The following is an 18,693-nucleotide window of genomic DNA, read 5'->3' on the forward strand; positions in this document are numbered from 1 at the left end:
GCCTCCGCCCTTATGGGATATTGATCAGGAACATGTCACACATTCTTCATGTAATAAAATAGAGTAGAATACATACATACAATACTAACCCTAACCCTTTATTATCATTATTTAAGTGTACAACTAAATAATTCTTCTTCACCTTAAAGTGCACACAGCTAAAAACCACAGAAGAAGAATATACAAAGTATTTATAATAATATAATAAGTAAAAATATAATAACTCTAACTAAGGTAAGATGAGCTATGTATGCAGCATAATAAATTATAAATGGATATGGCAGGAATCTAAAAATATAAATATTGAACCTATGAAATTTAACTTAACTAAGAAACACAATCATAAGTTTGTTTTAGCAGTTGTTAAAAAATATAATATAAATATATATATATAAAATATAAAATATATAAACCAACTCGAGGTGTTCTGGTCGGGTTAATAAAACAGTAACTAGTGGAAACTTGTCACCATGGAAACGAGTATCAGACTGCCGTGACCACACCCCCCTTTGCTGACGTCATCGCGCCGGGTGGTGCACTTCCTGGATACTGTGCTGCATGTTGTGGTCTCTCGGTCCTGATTGAGTTCTCGGAGCGGAGGTAATGGTTCAGATCATCCTGAGAAGATTCTGGATCGGCCGGATTCGTCTCGCGCTCACTCTGCTCGGACTCCCGTTGAGCGCGTGCTGCCCCGGACTCCCGTTCAGCGCGTGCTGCCCCGGACTCAGGTACCGTTTGTTTAATTATCACGCTTTAATAACGACAAGCCTTTAAGATCACTCTGACAGAGCTAATATCAAAATACACATCTTTATTAGCAAAGTGTTCTTTGTTAATTTAGTCTGCATGGGAGAAAGGAATTCTTATTTTAATCATATTTAATGTTGTATTATTAAGAAATATAATGTATGCATGGATGAAGTTTCACTGAGACAACATCAGTATCGTACAGCAGCTGATCGTGTTGTGATGTGATTGCACCGCTGCAGAGACCGAGGTGTGAGGCGGTTTGTGTCCCGTTGACAGAAACTTCGTGCTGGAGGGTTTTTATTATTATCATGCAAACAGCCTGAGAGTGCATTGAGTTCACGCAGGGAGTTCACGCAGGGTGTTCACGCAGGGTGGTGTCTGGACCGAGCTGCCGCAGGCCGAGCAGAGCGATGCTTCCTTACTGATCCGTGTCTCGTGTTTCTCCTCCCGCAAATCCACGCTCTCCTGCTCCTCTTCTTATCCTCTCAGAACCAGTCAGACCATCAGACCCATCACATCCGGTCTCTGTAAGCTCTACGCGACCAGTATCAGGACCATGCCGTCCCCAGCAGCGGCTCACGTGAAGTCCAGGTGCCCCCTGTATCCAGGGTCCAAAGTCAAGCGCTTCCTCGTCCCTGATGACAAGGTGGACTGGAGTCAGAACTGGCCGCAGTATAAAGCAGTCGACCACACTGACCAGTCAGTGGTGAAGAAGCCGGTGTGGGCGGATCCAGAAATCAGGTGAATTCAAAATTCTACTTAAAAGCAAAACATGTAACTTCTGCAACACGTCCTCATTTTTAAAACACTTTTTGTTTGTCGTAGAAGAACGAGAGTGCTGAGACGTTAAAGTGTACAGACTGATATTCACAAATCTTTGTGTTTGTAAAAATCCTGCAACCATGACACTCCTCAGGAGGCGTGTGTCCTTTTTACCTGTGACCTTCAGGATTTCCCCCAAGGTCACAGAGGTAGGGAGAAATCCAGGGTGTCTGATTAACCGTCCCACCTCTGTCCGGCAGGAAGCTCTCCACACTCCCTCCCTCCGATTTAAGGTTAACATTAATAAATCCTTCAAACGGACGCAGCTTTGTTTACCTCTCGGTGTTTTCAGATCCAGCACTCACTGAGTGATGCGAGCCTGTTTGGATTTTTCTTCCAATAGAAACATTGGATCAACAAGTGGAGAGATTTTTACCAAATAAGAAGGCCTGTTGTTGATGTTGGCTTATTCTTCCCAACGCTGCGTCACGTGACCTTTTGACCTTTTGTGTTTGCGTTCATCGAAGTCGTTCTCGAGTCGGAACGAGACGTCCTTTAGAAGAGATCTCTGAGTCCTTCTTGTGTGTTTTCAGCCGTTACACATCGTGACTGTAATAAATTATGTTAGTCATCAGAGGTCAGAGGTCGTGAGAGTTATTCATCTGCTCGTCTTGCAGCTCTTTTTCTCCACAGTTCAACGCGGTGGACGGCGGCGTGGACCGGACGAGCTTTGAAGGGAACTACAAAACAGAGAAGGGGAAGCCTCTGTGAGTTACTTTATCACTTTTTAAGTTTGCACACACGCAGAGGTCGTTCAAAGGTCGCTAAATCACTCTGAAGAGACGCAAACAACAACGAAGAAGAAGAAGAAACAAATCGCAGCAGAGACGGGAAGAGAAAAACTACAAAGACAATAAAAGGACACAAAGAGACACGATCATTACGACCTTTCAGAAAACAAACCTCCTCAAACTCCTTCTGAATAAATTTTACTAAATTAATTTTGAAATACTTTTTATTTGGTCAATTTTAACGACACAAACAACACCCATTTTAGCTTAGCATGTTAGCCTGAAAGTAGTCCTGATGCATGTCGTCCTCCTCCCTCCCGTCTTTGCAAACATTTCTTCTATTTGTTTGTTTGTGCAGAAATCCTCGTGGGCGCACGGGCGTGACCGGCAGAGGTTTGTTGGGACGATGGGGACCCAATCACGCAGCAGATCCCATCGTCACCAGGTCACTTATTCTTTACTCCTCTGTATTATATCAGTACATGCAAAGCCAATATTCACGACTTAGCCTCGCTCCAGAAAGTTTAAAAGCCTGTTTGATTTATTTCGATCACTTCTCTCCTGAAGATGGAAAGTCGATGCCAAAGGGGCGAAGATGAATCACCCCGTCTCCAAACGGCCGATCCTGCAGTTTGTCTCCATCAAGAGGAAGGACTGCGGAGAGTGGGCCATTCCTGGGGTAGGACGCCTCACGTCTTTAATCACGCTTTATTGACGAGGTCGGTTGGCTCTCCGCTGTCACCCTCGATTATGATCACATGATCAGCTCTGCTCAACGATGATCAGGGACGATGAGCGCCGCGTTCCCACAGATTGATCATCAGATGGTTTCTGAGGAAAGGGGCCAAAAAAGTCTGGATCATTTCCAGGGGAAGTTATTTTAGCCCCCAAAAAGTCCAAGCTTGGAGTCCGATAAAGGATTAAAAAAAATAATAATATAAAGGAGCAACAAGGGGGTCGCCGGTGGCGCAGCGGCAGTGCGCGCGATCCCATGTATTGAGGCTCAGTCCTCGCGCGCGGGCGGCCCGGGTTCGCGTCCGGCCTGTGGCCCATTTCCCGCATGTCTCTCCCCCTCTCCGACTCTGTCCACTTTCCTCCCTCTATAATAAAGGCATAAAAACGCCAAAAATAAATCTTTAAAAAAAAAAAAAAAAAAAAAAAAGGAGCAACAAGGTGACAAGCGTTAGACTGTGAGGAGCTCAGAGTCCTGCTGGCTCGAGGACTGAAGTAACATGAGACCTTTGTGGAGGTTTTGTTACCGGCTTCGCGGCAGCGTGTCAGACCGGTTGTCGGCGGATCATCGATGTGATGCTAAGACGTGTAAACAGAGAATCACAGTTATCGAGTCTCCATGAAACGAAGCCATGAACAATCGTTTGCAGCTCAGCTTTCTCCCATTCCTTCTTTGGTGAAAAGTGAAGCGGACCAGACTGCTGGCTCGAAGCCTGACCGGCGTTCAGACACTTTAATACAGACGATGAAAAAACCAAAAACATCTCTTCACCTCCTAAACACTCGTTTCATCTGTTTGGTCGTCCCGGCTTTTATAGAGGAAACACAACTGAAGCTTAAAACGAGCTCTCAGCCGAGAGCCTGCCCGGCTTCAGCGGCTCCGGTCGGTTCTGTGTCGTCGTCGTGTCTCTTTAACGTGTCCCTGTGCTCGTGTTTGAAGGGGATGGTGGACCCGGGGGAGCAGGTGTCTCTCACGCTGCAGAGGGAGTTCTCCGAGGAGGCGTTGAACTCGCTGACCCTGCCGCCGGCCGAGAGGACGAAAATCCACGAACGCATCAGCAAACTCTTCAAATCTCAGGGCTTTCAGGTCAGACTCTCCTTTCACTCCTGTCTCAATGTCAGAGCGTCTGTTTGTGGAACTCGAACCTCTCCACCTCTTCCAGGTTTATAAAGGTTACGTGGATGATCCAAGAAACACCGACAACGCCTGGATGGAGACAGTCGCCATCAACTTCCACGACGAATCAGGTCTCGGTAACATTTAACTGAAGTGTAAAGACCACGCTCTGAGCGCTCCTTGAACATGTTTCTCTCTCTCTCTCTGATCACAGGAAACAGTGTGAGCGAGCTGCCTCTGCAGGCCGGCGATGACGCAGGTCAAGTGAAGTGGGTCGACCTCGACTCGACCGTCCCGCTCTACGCAAATCATTCCCATTTCCTGGAGCTGGTCGCCAAAGAGAGGAAAGCTCACTGGTAACCGAAGACCTCTAAAACATGCCGACACAACGATGAAGGAAATATTTAAAGCGTCACTTTTCCCTCTGTATTCCCAGAATGCTTTGCAGTTAGCATGCCTGACCCTCACGTATTTAAAACATAATAATCATGGGCAGAATAAAAGGAAGCCTGATATCTGAAATTAGCTTTTTTATTTCTTATGTCACAGAAAATGAAAAATGAACAATATGAATGTTAAACTCTTCGGACGACACTTTAGAGCCCGATAAGCTGCTGATGCTAACGCTAGTCTCAAAGACAGAGCTCATCAAATGATTTCTAACAGCACAAATGATGCAAATGTATTCAAGCGTTAAGAAGGATGACATTAACCCCATGTGATCACGTCAGAGCAAACACAAAGAGCTGCAGCACAGAACAAAGACTAATCTAATTCAAGTGTGAAAAGAAGAGCCAATCAAATGAGAAGGAGCGGAGAGTCGCTGTGATCCGAACACGTGAAGAGGCGTGCTGGAGGTCCACGCAGGGCGCAGCAGAGCCCTGATTCTCAGACAGGCCGGGGCTTGACGACAAACATGTCTGAAAGTGTTGACAGACGGTCGAGGAAGAGGCCATTTCACACTGAACAGCCCGTCTGTGCAAAACTCAGACGTCACGCTGTGTCATGTGACTGCAGGGCAGAGACGGAGAGGCGTTCATGATTCAGACACTCACACATCAAGGAAGCCAGAAAAACAAAAGACCAAAGCTCGACCACTTGAAGTATTACTCGATGAAAAGACGCACTTACACACAGACAGGAAGTCGAGCTCTGAGACGTCCTCACAGCGTCAGAGTAAAGAAGGGAGGGACGATTCTGTCAGCTGTTTGTCTCCACGCTGTCTTTCATGTTACGCACTAATAGATATGCCAGTCAGTGTTGATGCTTTACAGGTGGATCAAAATGAAAATCACAAACTGTCCCCTTCAAACAGATTATATAAAAAATAATATGCATGTTTTTTAAACTATAAGGACATAAAGTGCAGATGAGTAGAAATGTATTTACAAATTAAATATGATAAGATAACTTGAGGTTAAGAAGTGATGAAAACACTGCTCCACTTCTACTGCCCTTCATGACATCACAGAGGGCAGTAGCCCCTCCCCCAGGTGGGTGACACTCCCACAGCTAGGTGTTTGTTCTGCCCTCTGAGTCTGCCTTCTCACCGTAAACAATAGGACATGGAGCCAGAAAGCAGCGAGTACACCCGAGCCCTTCCAGAGAGGGGGCGTGGTCAGACACAGCTCATTTACATATTTAAAGCTACAGACACAGAAACAGCCTGTTCTGAGCAGGGCTGAAATAGAGGGGTTTATAGACATGATCAAATACAGGATCAGAGTGGATTTACAACAACACACTTCACACACATGATGAAGAGGAGCGAGGACACTGATTTACACTGAAGAGGAGGAGATCATGTGACCTTTAACTGAACTCTAAAATGAATCATCTCTGAAACAGAAGGCGCGTCACGTCCTTTAAACTTGGCTGCTCGACACTTAGCAGCATCACATGAGTATTGTGTGCATTAAGATCTCAGCTGCAGTGTGTGGAGAAGCTCTTTGGCTCTTAATGCAACATACGACATTAATAAAGCATCTGCTCGACATTAATCCAGCCCTGTTCTGTTTGAGAACCAGTTCTCCCAGTCCACTCTCCCAGCTCCTCACTCATGCATTAACAGAGAGAGCGGTGGTTTGAAGGAGCAGGAGTGTTTCCGTTCAGGTTCCCTTAAAAGATGATTCATTGTACCATGCAACAATATCTCCCTTAAAAGGTGCCTTCACAATATTGATTTCACTGTATTATTTATGTTGTGATTTTTGTCCTGTGGTTGGTGCAAGAACAGAATAATCAAAGGAAAGGATGAGTGATCACTTTTTTTTTTAAATGTAGTTCAGCTGACTGCTGTCTGTGTTCTCTTTAAGGCTTTGCAGCTCAATAAATATCTATTCTATAAATGTTATCATATGAAGAAATCCACCTGGAGAAGTATCTAAAGTTGCACTGAAAGCATTTGACTCACGTGAAATCATCAAACACCATGAAGTTGAAAAACCTTGAGTTGGTTTGTGCACTTTTCCTGATTAAATAAATGTTTGTCTTGGAATTGATCCCGAGCTTTGTGTTGTCGTTTGTTAATATATTACATCCAGTTTTTAAGCATCTCATCAGCTGATTCTGTCACTTTAAAAGTTAATGCTAAACTTTGTCATCTGAAGTTCTTAACTGAGGTGTTTTGTCTTGAACATGTAAAAAGACAAAGACGAAGCAACAACAAGCAGACGGGAAGAAGTTTAACTTATTAAATCTTTGATCATGATTGAATCTTTCAGCCTCGAAGAAGATAAATTCCACAGCGCTGAACATCAGAGGCTAAAGAACAAGACAAGCGAAGATGTAGAGAAGAGGAAACAACGTCAGAAGAGGAAACAACGTCAGGAAGTGCATACAAGTCTGAGCAGACACACACAAGTGCTGACAGGAAGTAACCAGAGGAAAAACACAACATCAAGGCATCGTCATCATCATTATTAAGGGTGCAGCATATGTTCATAAAGAGCTGGGTCTTTAGCTTTTCCTTAAAGGTGCGAATAGACTCAGACTGCAGATCAAATGGAGTTTGTAGTCTGTTCAACCACCAGGGGGCGACAGAGGAGAAGAGTCCAGTTACACACTGAGGACCCTGTTGAGAAGGCTGGATCAGAGGCTTTCACTGAAAGAGCTTAATGGGGGGGGGGGGGGGGGTTGTAAACCTGGATCAGAGAGTTTAGGCCTGAAGGAGCCGGTTTGTAAGCGAGCAGCAGAGTTTTAAATTTGATGTGAACATAAAGAAGAATTAGGAATAAAAAAAGTTATCAGTCATCCCCGTGAACACCGTTTGGAAGCACGGCTTATAATAAATGCGGGTATTGTAAGACGCGTGCATGTTTGACAGCTAATCTCCAGGAAGACTACATTACCCAGAAGCCTCTGCGGCTAAAAAATCCGCTCAAGCTGACGACGTGGCCGAGCGACGCCTTAACCGGGGCGATTCAAACAAGGCAGACCGGCTTTGTCCACAGAGAGTCTTCAGCCTCGGGTGCTTCAGTTCGTCTCCGCAGAAGTCTAAAAACTTTTTTTCTTTGTTTCTTTAAAATGTCTGGAAAGATCAAGAGCCGAAGTGCCGCTAACGCAGACTCGATCACAGGCGGCGTGTCCTGCGACGAGCGCATCTTGAGGGACTGTCACCAGCTGTACACGGAGCCAGACAGCGGTGAGTCCTCTCTGGAAGCTTCTACCTGAGCCACCTGTTTGAAGAAGAAGTCTCCATGTTCTGTTTCTAATCTCGGACCCGCGTGAGCTAGCTGTGCGGCTAACCGTTAGCTAGCTTACTGATAAATAAGACTATTTAACGCCACAGCTGGGCAGGTGAGTCGTGTTCAGGTGTGGCAGTTATTACAAAGAGGGTGATTATATCCTGATGTAGCCACAGAGTCAGGAGAATTTTAAGTTATAAAGCATTTACTGAAGTCAATTCAGACGCTGTCTCTGAGACGAGCGTTATGCTGCGTTCAAGTACTGCTCGGATCTTTCAGTGTCACGCGTTCTGACGTGGTCGTTGGTTTGAAGTCTTTTTAATTAACTAACTTAGGTAATGGTTACAAATAAAGCCTCGCCATCACAATAAATGCATCCTTAAAGTCCATATTATCTCAATTCAAAAAAAAAGAAAACACTTTTAATAAATGTATTTAAACATTGGTTCCTTACTCAGCACGTACGCATCTGTTGTGTATAACATGAAGAACAGAAGACAGATGTTATTAATCACATTACATATTTTCTCATATTTGAGAGGCCATAACCTGATTTCATAATATAAATATCACAAATGTAGGGAGACTTATTTTTCCGCCTTTGTTTTTAAAGATATCCACCAACATGTAGACGAGTCTGAAAGTCTCTCAGGAGTAGATCTGGATTGTCTGATTCTATCCGATTTGATCCTCATGGACAGAAATTCTCCCAAAGGAAATATTAGTGCTGCTTCAGAAGTCTAACTTGCCAAGTGCTCCACCTTTTGGACAAAAAAAAACATCCTTGCATATGAATGTGCCGTCGTCGACTCCTCTCACACCGTGACCTTTGTTTGCTCAGGGTTGGTCTCAGTAGCTGAATCCGTTGGCGTGAAGTTGCTGGCGCCCAGGAAGAAGATCACCGTGTTGCTGATGGGAAACCACTCGGCTGGGAAGAGCTCCTTCATCAACTGGTACGTCTTTGTTTGTTTGTTTTACAGATGTGATGAAGCGAGTCGTTCCTCCTCTGAGCGTGCGCTGCGTCTGCTCTCTGTTTTCTCAGGTACGTTGAAGAGCACATCCAGCGCACTGGAGTGGCCATCGAGACGCAGGGCTTCAACTTCGTCACAAACGGACGCAAGAGAGAATCTCTCACCGTGAGTCTCAGAGCGTCGGAGTTTACTGATGTTTGTTTCCATCTTTGTTTTCATCCTATAAAATGTCAGATTCTGTGTGTTGCCAGGGAAACGCCACCCTCCATCTTTACCCTCACTTCAAACCGCTGCAAGAATTCAAAGGTGAGAGTTCAGCCGGTAACACGATCCCTCCTTCCTGTGTGTGTGTCCTCGCACGCCCATCGTCTAAATGTCTGGATTCGTGAAAAGCTCTGATGTCATCGTGTGAGCGGCGTGCGCCCTCACAGTTAGTCTGTAATCTATCCAGGAGTCAGAAACGTCTCTTTCTGCTCGTTGGATCTCGGGAGCTCGGCCGCCATTTATCAAAAAAATCCAACATGACGTGAAAAATAGTTTGAAGTGCTCCTAACCCGCCCGACCTTCTGGAACGATCTGCAGGTGTTTCCGAGTATCTGAGCACTGAAATCTGCACGTCCAGACAGAAGCGCTTCAGCCTGGTGACCTTCGTGGATTCTCCCGGGCTGGTGGACGGAGACATGAAGTATCCGTTTGATGTGGACGACGTGATCCTGTGGCTGGGTGAGTGACCTCTGACCCCACTTTCATGAGAGTGTCGATGAGCCGATCTTCATGGCTCTCTGCTCTTCGTCTCTCAGGGGATCTCTGTGACCTGATCCTGGTCTTCTTTGACCCCATGGGTCAGGCTCTGTGCAAGCGAACGCTCAACATCGTGGAGAGGCTGAACGACAAACACGGAGATCGGCTGAGATTCTACCTGAGCAAGGCGGACGAGGCCGGCGGCGAGTCGGACAGACAGGTACAGCGTTCAGAGCTCCGCCGTGTCAGAGGAGCGCCGCTCACCTGAAGCTAACCTTCACGCTGTCTTCTTCCCTCGCTCAGAGAGTCATGATGCAGATCGTTCAGGAGCTGTGCAAACGCCCGGGACTCAACAAATGTGGTTTTGACATGCCGACGATCTACATCCCCAATCCCAACAAGGTGAGCGTTACCGTCCTGTTCCTCCTGTGAGCGATCGTCTCCTCCCAGTCGCTCTGGTTCTGATCTGTTGGTTTCGTGTCCGCGTGCAGCCGAGTCGCTGCGTGAACCAGATCGAGGAGGTGTGCCGCTCCATCGAGAAAACCATCAACCAGACGGTGCAGAACACGCTGAACTCTCTGGAGAAGGACTGTGAGGTCATCAGTGAGGCCATCACAGACACGCTCCTTAACGACAGGTAACACACACACACACACACACACACACACACACACACACGTGTTTATTTCTGAGTGTTAAACAGGAAGTGAGGATGAGCTTTGTGTCGCCCCCCGCAGGCAGACGAGTGCAGGGAACAGACGTGCTCGCTGTAAAACCTGCTTCCTGACTCTGCTGGGCTTCAGCGTGCCTCTGGCTCTGATGGCCTTGCTGGTTCTGGGCTCGCTGTCCCGGGACCTGCTGCAGACGGTCCTTGGAGATCCGGGCATGGAGACGCTCTCTCTCTACCTGGTGAGCGTTCAGGCGAGGCGGGCGTCCGCTGCTCTTTGACTTCTCTCCGTGTGGAGCCGTGACCTTTTTATTTCTGATCTGCAGAATCCTGCGGTCAAAGCGTTCGAGTCGTTCTCTGCCGAGCAGCAGCTGTACGGCGTGGGCGGACTCGTCTTCCTCTCCTTCCTTCTGCTCGTCATCGCACGCTTCTCCTTCAGGTACGAGCCGCCCGTCTGACACCTTCAGTCACGCAGCCGCCTGTGTGTGTGTGTGTGTGTGTGTGTGTGTGTAAACGACTTCTTTCTCTGCAGGACGCAGCCGACTCTGACGGGCAAACAGAAGCGGCAGCTGCAGGAGAAGCTGGAGTACGTTCAGGAGGTGGTCAAGACCAAAAAGGTAACGTTTGTGTGAAGACACATTTCAAGATGGCGAGGCCGTTTGGGTTTTTCTTTGCGTGTGCACACGTGGATTAGATTAGAGAGCTTCAGATTCTTCTCACAGCGTCTCTCGAGTCGTGAACGACCTCGGCGTGAAGCTTTCGAAATCAACAAATGATAACTGTCGTTTAAAACGGGAACGCTTCTCTCTCTCTCTCTCTCTCTCTCTCTCTCTCTCTCTCTCTCTCTCTCTCTCTCTCTCTCTCTCTCTCTCTCTCTCTCTCTCTCTCTCTCTCTCTCTCTCTCTCTCTCTCTCTCTCTCTCTCTCTCTCTCTCTCTCTCTCCTGCAGAAGAAGCTGTACGAAGAATATCTGCGTCAGAGCGTCAGCGACCACGACATGGACCTGTGACCACGCCCACATTCAGCTCCTCTGTCGGATCGCAGTCCTCTCTGTTACCACTGTGATGACTCTCAAACCCACGACATGAAGAAACCTGTAGTTTACTGATCTGCGCTCAAACAGACGCAGCTTCGAACCACTTTCAACTATTTAAAACTTGACAAACTATTATTAGTATTTATACATCAGAGAAACTGTATTTAGGTTAAAAGGCGTGTGGCGCCGTCACACGCGTCACTTTGGGAGAGTGTGAAGACTTTTTATACGGATGTTGAATCATGACGCTGTGTGAATGTTTGTCGGCTCACATGTAGAATATTCTCAAACCTGAAGCACTTCAACGTTTTATCAGTGAAAACGTTTTGTACGTTCCTGCTCCACGACGATGTTTTATTTACAACTTCAATAAAAAAAAAGTTTCATACACGAGCGAGCGAGTTCGACGTCTTCTTCAGCTTCATGTTCTTGAACTCTCACGCAGCCCGGGTTCGAGGACAGGAGGACTCAGGGTGCAGCAGCCATGAAAACCAGCGTACTGGTCCTGCATGTGGTCCCCGGTGCATCCTTCAGTCCCGTCGCAGCACCCGGCCTGCTCGTTGAGATTCTGAGACTCTGTGTCAGATGTTGCAGAACTTGTTTACTAAATTCTGTCTGATCTGATCACATTGAAGTTCTGAAGTTCACTCACTGCAGGATGGATCATTCGTGGATCTTTCAAAGATACCAGGTCGCGTGTCGAAGTGCTGAGTCCTCTTTTAGGATTCTGTTTATATCTGCATTCCTGGATGAAGAACTTCCTGTTTGGGATGTGTGTCCTCAAACGACTGTAAAAATCCTCGGCTGCACCCTCCCTGATCGCTCGCCACAGATCCCTCCGTCGCCGTGCACGTGGAGAGAGAGGCCTCGTTACGTATCAGATGTCTCGATGAGAATCGAACCGACGCCTGCTCGAGAATATGGTCTGAAAATAGTCGAATCATCTGTGAATAGAAAACAGAGCGTGATGCTAATCTTAGATAAATGTCTCATAATGTGCAACATCATCATTTCATGTCTGCAGGTTTATTGTGAGCAGACTGTGTTCTTCTCTTATTGAAAACAGGAAACTATGAATCTCGTACAGTCGGGTCTTTGTCGAGTAAAGGAAACAGGTGCAGACCGACTCGACTTCAAAGCTGCTGAGCACAGCTTTGATTTATGTCCTCAAGTGTTTAAGTTGTCTTGTTCTTTAAGTCAGAAGAGAAGAAAATATACTGAATTGATCCTTTGAGGGATCAAATTTCTCTCTCTGTTGTTGAGACACACACACACACACACGCACACACACGCACGCACGCACACGCACGCACGCACACACACGCACACACGCCCCCTCTCTGGAAGGGCTCGGGTGTACTCGCTGCTTTCTGGCTCCATGTCCTATTGTTTACGGTGAGAAGGCAGACTCAGAGGGCAGAACAAACACCTAGCTGTGGGAGTGTCACCCACCTGGGGGAGGGGCTACTGCCCTTTGTGATGTCATGAAGGGAACATCTCCAAACTGCCAAGTATCATTCCCTCAGTGCTCCAACTGCACCTGTCCCATCCCCTCTGTGCTCCCTCTAAAACCACGCCCCCTCTGTTCTAAAGCCACGCCCCCTCTGTGCTCCCTCTAAAGCCACGCCCCCTCACTTACAGTGGACCTCAGCTTATCTCTTCATTGTGTTTGTTCCTTTTTCAGAGAACATGAGTTATTAATTTCTGTCAGGACCTAAAGACAAATGACAACCAACAAATGAAAAACCGGAAATGACCAACCCAGACTTTGATCTCCTGAATTCAATTCACTTCTAAGAATTTAGCAACTTGCACAATACTCAAAGAAATGTGTTAAGTACATGTAAACATGGTATTCTGTATTATGAACTTAATAATAAGGCTGAGTCTAACAGTTGAGAAACAATAAAAGGAAGACTTTTCTCTTTAAAGAGTCAAACTGAACTCTGACAGCTCAGAGGGAAAGGGAGGCTGGAAAAGGAAGGACGTTGACGTCATTTCCGCAGGCTTACACCGGGGAAAGTTGTTTCCTGACGCTGATAGTTTGAGTCCTGAAGGAGTGCAGAGGACACACCTGCAGCTTCAGGGAGACATGAGTCCAGCTTTCTGCAGCTTCAGGGACACATGAGTCCAGGTGTTTGCAGCTGTCCATAGACCTGAGTGTGTGGACGGGTCAGTGTGAGGAGAAGATGAGTGAAGATTCAGGTAATAACAACCACAACATTCACTTTACCATGCTCCATACATCACTCATTCACGGGACTGTCTGTGAGCTGTGAATTAACTCTTTAAAAACTTATATTTCAGCTGAAAAAAACCAACAACCTGTTGCTTCTGGTTACTGTGGCTAATGCTACCTTTGTGTGTCCCGGGGATGCTCGGAATTTCCTGTATTAGAAAGACGCGCCGTGTATTTGCGAGGTTAAAATAACAGTATAAACTTTTTAGAGAGATGAATCATAGCTTGATCCTCTGTAATAGTTAGGACAGAACAACATATGTTAGACTGTTACAGAAAAGTGATCCTTAATATGGGTATCGCCAGACTGAATCTCATTTTTGCGATTATTCGAACCGGACGTGAACGTAGGGCAGCTAACGGAATGGGTGTGTGTTACGTGTTAACACTTAGCCCGTGACAACCTGAATTATGGTCTTTATTCTTTGTTTTAAAGTTTTCCCTTACTACAACTGGAACCTGTTGATGATTAAGCAGCTAAGCGTTTGATATTAACCCGTTTATCGGCCCGTTAGCTCCGTTAACCGGAGAGAAATAAACGAACGCTGCGAGCCGCTAGCTAACCCGGTGTTACGGATTAAAGAGTGACCGTATTAACTGGTGACCTTTTAGTCTTAGTTTTAGTTTAACTTTTTGTTTTTCACATTATAATAAAATAAAACAAAAACGACTCACTCAACTTCTGTTGTAACTATGACAACCACACGCGCGTGTTTGAGAGTCACCAGATAACACGGTCACCATTTGAACCGGTACACTGGCAACGTTATTTAACACTAGGGTCCAGCCAGGACCTCTTTAAACCCCCAAATACACCCCCCCCCCGACCCTTATGGACCTCTAGGGGTCTACAGACCCAACTTGAACAAAAGCAACTTTTTTTTGTTTTTGCTCAATAATAATAAAATTATTACTATCTGCAAAGATATCTCTTTTTTTGTATTTTGTCAGACTTGCATGCTTGGTTTGCTCTTTGGGTCCATACAGTGATGATGCAAATTAATTTAAGTGGTTCACTGATGGATAGTGTTCTTATTGGTTCCTCTGTGATCTGTAAAGTATAAAAGGATTGGTTAGAAGACGCTGTCACTCGCTTGAATCTATCATAGTAACTATCATATCATATCATATAACTATCATAATCGTTTGAATATCTATCTATCGATCTATCGATCGATTGATCGATCTATCGCTGGAGGAATCTTTGCTCATGTTAAAATGAAGCTAAGACCTGTTTGCAAAGTATTTATGTGCATCACACAGAAAAGATCACACGTCCAAGCAGAAACACGACCCGCTGAGGGGTTTTAAATGCTGATCTGCAGACTGCAAGGTTCTGCACGCCATCAGATAAACATTCGTCTAATCTCTCTGTGAGGTTAAAGGTCGTTTTCTGACTACGTAACTCTTCAGAGCGCCGCCTCCTTGTTTGTCATATTTCTGTGACTGCCGCTGCAAAAACATCCGTAAACAACGATGCAGGCAAAACAACAGAAACCTGTTTGTTTCCTTTCCAGAGGCGAGTCTTCAGGCCCAGCTAGCCGAGTGCCGAGCTCAGGTGGAGCACTGGCAGGGTGTGGCGACGATCTGCGAGCTGAGCAAACAGGAGGAACTGGCTGAGCTGCAAAAACAATGTGATGAAGAGATCCAGTCTCTGCAGGAGGCTCTGCGAGGTGAGTGTGTGTCTTCATGTTCTCCTTTGGTTTGAACACGTTCTTCTTCTAACACACACACACACACACACACACACACACACACACACACACACACGCACACTCACATGGCGTTTTTGTTTGGTTGTCTTAACGAGGAGAAAGAAGTCCGAGCCGGAACGATTCAGCACATCTTAGACGCAGCTCTGATGACTTTAACTCAGCAGGAAATAATCCAGGCATGACGAACAGGAATGTCCCTTCACCGCCTGCAGAGTTAAATGTTTCTGTCCTCATTGTTTGACGCCTTTGACGTGTTGACAGAGACGGCGGCGCAGTATGAAGCCCGGATATCAGTTCTTCAGTCTCAGCCGGTGGAGTGGAGGAGAGCGAGCGGACAGATCGTGGTCAGTGTTTGAAGGTTACACAGATGATGCTCTGCGGTGTGTGTGACTGAAGTAAAATAACCACGTAGGACGTCTCCTCTCCGTCTTTTAGATCAGTGGACGAAAAGGCAGGACAGACGAAAACGCCGTCAGCAACGACTCACAAACGTTAAAAAGCCAGACCGAGGCCGAGGCGGCGGCGGCGGCGGACGGAGAAGCAGCACAGCTGACGTCAGACGGGTATTTTTCTCTGGGGAACTGCGACTCGGCGTCTCTGTCGTCCTTCTCGATGGACACGCCGTCTCTGCCCAGAAAACCGCACGCTCAGGACGACACAGACTCTCTGGTCTCCACGGGAACGCTGGTTCCCGAGGCCATCTACCTGCCGCCGGCCGGACACCGACTCGTCACGCACGGAGACTGGGACGCACTCAACGCTCAGGTCAGGGTTACATCACGCTCTGTGCTCGATTACTTTTCCTTCAGCACAGGAATAAATGGAGCGTGTTGCGATGCAGGTGTCGGAGCTGAGGGACGAGGTGAGCCGTCTGCAGGCTGAGAAGGACGAGCTGGAGAGAGAGCTCGACACACAGACCAACCACACACACAAACAGGTGAGCAGCGCCGTGACACGCACACACACACACACACACACACGCACACAGAGGACATAAGGTGTGCACACACTCACACACACTTTAATCTTGTTTGTGTGTTCAGGTGTCGATGCTTCAGTCTCAGGTCCAGTCGTCGGAGGCTCTCCTGCAAGATCTGAAGAAATCTTTCAGCCAATCACAGAGCGCCATGCAGAGTCGGCTGGTGAGAGGTTCAATCAGTGCGTCACATCTCAAGAGCTACAGTCGCTTAGCTTAGCTTAGCATAGAGAGTGGGAACGCGAGGACCAGCGCGGCTAAATCGTGCAAGAAATAGTGCGTTCACACTCACAGAAAACTCCTGATATTTGTCGGAGTAGCTGCGTGTGTGAACGATCACATGACGTGTTGCAGACGTGAGAGGACGAAGTGATCCCTCCTGTTTACGTGCCGTGCATCTGCAACGTCGTAACGTCCAATCACAGACCGGGACACCCATATATCACCTGTGTGTGTGCGTGTGTGTGTGTGTGTGTGTGTGTGCAGGCAGAGCTGTCTCTCTCTCAGAGGAGGATGTGCAGCGGTCTGTCCAGACTGAGAGGAGAGGAGGTGGAGGAGGAGGAGGAGGAGGAGGAAGGAGCAGACTCGAGCTCGTCGTTCACAGCGTCACTGCAGGTACGATCACACGCCGAGGATCTGCAGAAAACTTCCCCACGTCTGCTTTTCTAAATGTGTCATAAAGGGGGAACAGAAACCTGAACGTGTTTCACCGGCTGCTGTTAAAAAAAGTCAACGTGCTTCCTGTTGTTAAAACGTGTTTGTGTCTCCTGCTTGTTGACCTGCAGGGGGCGCACTGTGAGGAGCGACTCCGCATCGAGATCGTCAACCTGAGGGAGCAGCTGGACACCCGGGGCGAGGAGAACGGTCCGTGAATCACACGCTCCTCCTGGCACTGTTTGTGTTTTTCTGTCACTGATGAATTCCTCTTTTCTCTTTTCTCCTCGTCTGGCTGGAAATGAAACTGCTCTCATCAGATGTTTTAGAGGGTAAGTGAACGCCTCATGGTGGGTTCAAAGTCTCGTTCAGTTCATCTTTAAAAAAAAACAAAAAAACAGGAAGAGAATGAGTCGGCTCGTTTGTGTGAAAATAATCACAGCTGCGTTGATATTAAAGTGTGTGTGTGTGTGTGTGTGTGTGTGTGTGTGTTTAGTGCGGCTGTCCAGTCTGAAGACGGAGACCGAGAGGATCCAGACTCAGAAGGACCAGCTGCAGGCCGAGCTGCTCTCCTGTCGCACCGAACTCGAGGCCCTGCGGGTGGCGCTGTCTCACTTACAGGGAACCAACAAGTCACTCAGCAACGACAAAGTAAAGCAGCTGAAACAAACCTGCTTCATATTTCTGCTTCAAACACGAGACGTGTCCTCAGCAGCGTGTGTGTGCGTGTGTGTGCGTGTGTGTGCGTGTGTGTGTGCAGGCGTCTCTGCAGCAGCAGTGTCTGGAGCTGCGCAGTCAGGTGATCAGCATGCGCTCGCAGGTCGACACCAGTCAGACGGTCCAGAGGGACTTCGTGCAGCTCTCTCAGTCTCTGCAGGTGAGCAGCCAGTCTGTCCTCCTTCTAACTTTAGATTCTGCTCCTGAATGCTCTGGATCTGATTGGACCAGAGAAGGTAGGCGGGGCTTTGAAGGCCGTTTTGGACGCCCCTGGGTTTGCCCGATATGAGAGCAGTTATGTAGTGTTGAATCCGTCTGCAGGTGAAGCTGGAGTTGGTGCGGCAGGCCGAGAGTCTGGACCAGGTGAGAGAGATCCTGGAGGAGGGGGTCAGTGAAGCCGCGTCGTCGCCTGCAGACGCCTCGTGAGTCTGACAGGAAGTCACAACCAAAGAGAGCAAAGAACCCAAACTGAGAAGACGCTGACGGGACCAACGGGTAACACGGGAGGGACACCCGGAGGAGCGGCGTGAAGACGGCGCTCGCTCAGAGACCGGATGAACTGTGAACGCTTTGGGACCATTTACAGAAATCGTTTACACGCTAACATTTATTCCTTCACTAACACTCTCGTAGAACTGACGTTGCCATGGAAACGACGTTCTATTCAAACCTCTTACTCGGACAGACGACGCTCACAGTGCAATAATGACAAACACTCTTCAGTTCAGCATTAAATGTTTTTAACAGCCGGGACGGCTCGCTCGCTCGCTCGGGACGGAAGGTCAGCTCCTGTAAGAACGGTTATTTCACAGCTGCACAAAACTCCACTTCCTGTTTCTGTGCTTAACTTCCTGTCCTAACCTTCCATTTACTACCAGATTTACTAAGTAAGTACTTTCAGTTCAACACGGGACCAAACTTCAAAATAAAAGCTTAAGTTTTATTTTCAAATTTGAAATGCAATAAAAATGTTTTTAATCACGACTATAAGTATGAAGTGATGAAAGTGATTATTTAATCATGCAGCCTTTTGTAAACCTGTTTCAGTATTTGCACGGAGGAGCTGCTGCACAAAGTTTAAAACGTTGAAGCGGGAACACGATGTTTGAATTTGATGGTTAAACGACCTCGTGATGAAAC

The 18,693-nt window shown here is 47.2% G+C and overlaps 3 protein-coding genes across 3 annotated transcripts; all 3 read left to right on the forward strand.

Annotated features, from left to right (window-relative positions):
- Positions 1–495: 495 nt before the first annotated feature.
- On the forward strand, positions 496–4,771 carry nudt9 (nudix (nucleoside diphosphate linked moiety X)-type motif 9). The gene is made up of 8 exons (XM_079373374.1): positions 496–728; positions 1,240–1,491; positions 2,190–2,279; positions 2,662–2,748; positions 2,871–2,982; positions 3,976–4,122; positions 4,199–4,283; positions 4,367–4,771. Exons 1-8 carry the CDS (start codon positions 604–606, stop codon positions 4,510–4,512), a joined length of 1,044 nt encoding a protein of 347 aa, XP_079229500.1. The 5' UTR covers positions 496–603; the 3' UTR covers positions 4,513–4,771.
- A 2,727-nt stretch (positions 4,772–7,498) lies between these two features.
- LOC306820741 (uncharacterized protein) lies at positions 7,499–11,482 on the forward strand. The gene is made up of 12 exons (XM_079373375.1): positions 7,499–7,795; positions 8,680–8,791; positions 8,881–8,974; positions 9,061–9,115; positions 9,392–9,532; positions 9,610–9,770; positions 9,854–9,952; positions 10,042–10,187; positions 10,288–10,459; positions 10,544–10,656; positions 10,750–10,834; positions 11,166–11,482. Exons 1-12 carry the CDS (start codon positions 7,678–7,680, stop codon positions 11,223–11,225), a joined length of 1,356 nt encoding a protein of 451 aa, XP_079229501.1. The 5' UTR covers positions 7,499–7,677; the 3' UTR covers positions 11,226–11,482.
- A 1,717-nt stretch (positions 11,483–13,199) lies between these two features.
- rabep2 (rabaptin, RAB GTPase binding effector protein 2) lies at positions 13,200–18,537 on the forward strand. Its single transcript, XM_079373372.1, has 11 exons — positions 13,200–13,457; positions 15,009–15,164; positions 15,468–15,550; positions 15,642–15,971; positions 16,048–16,143; positions 16,250–16,348; positions 16,669–16,797; positions 16,968–17,046; positions 17,333–17,487; positions 17,597–17,713; positions 17,875–18,537. The coding sequence occupies exons 1-11, from the start codon at positions 13,442–13,444 to the stop codon at positions 17,977–17,979; spliced, it is 1,365 nt and encodes a 454-aa protein (XP_079229498.1). The 5' UTR covers positions 13,200–13,441; the 3' UTR covers positions 17,980–18,537.
- The last annotated feature ends 156 nt before the right edge of the window (positions 18,538–18,693 follow it).

This window comes from Symphodus melops, assembly GCF_947650265.1.
Source record: "Symphodus melops genome assembly, contig: scaffold_292, whole genome shotgun sequence".
NCBI lineage: Eukaryota > Metazoa > Chordata > Actinopteri > Labriformes > Labridae > Symphodus > Symphodus melops.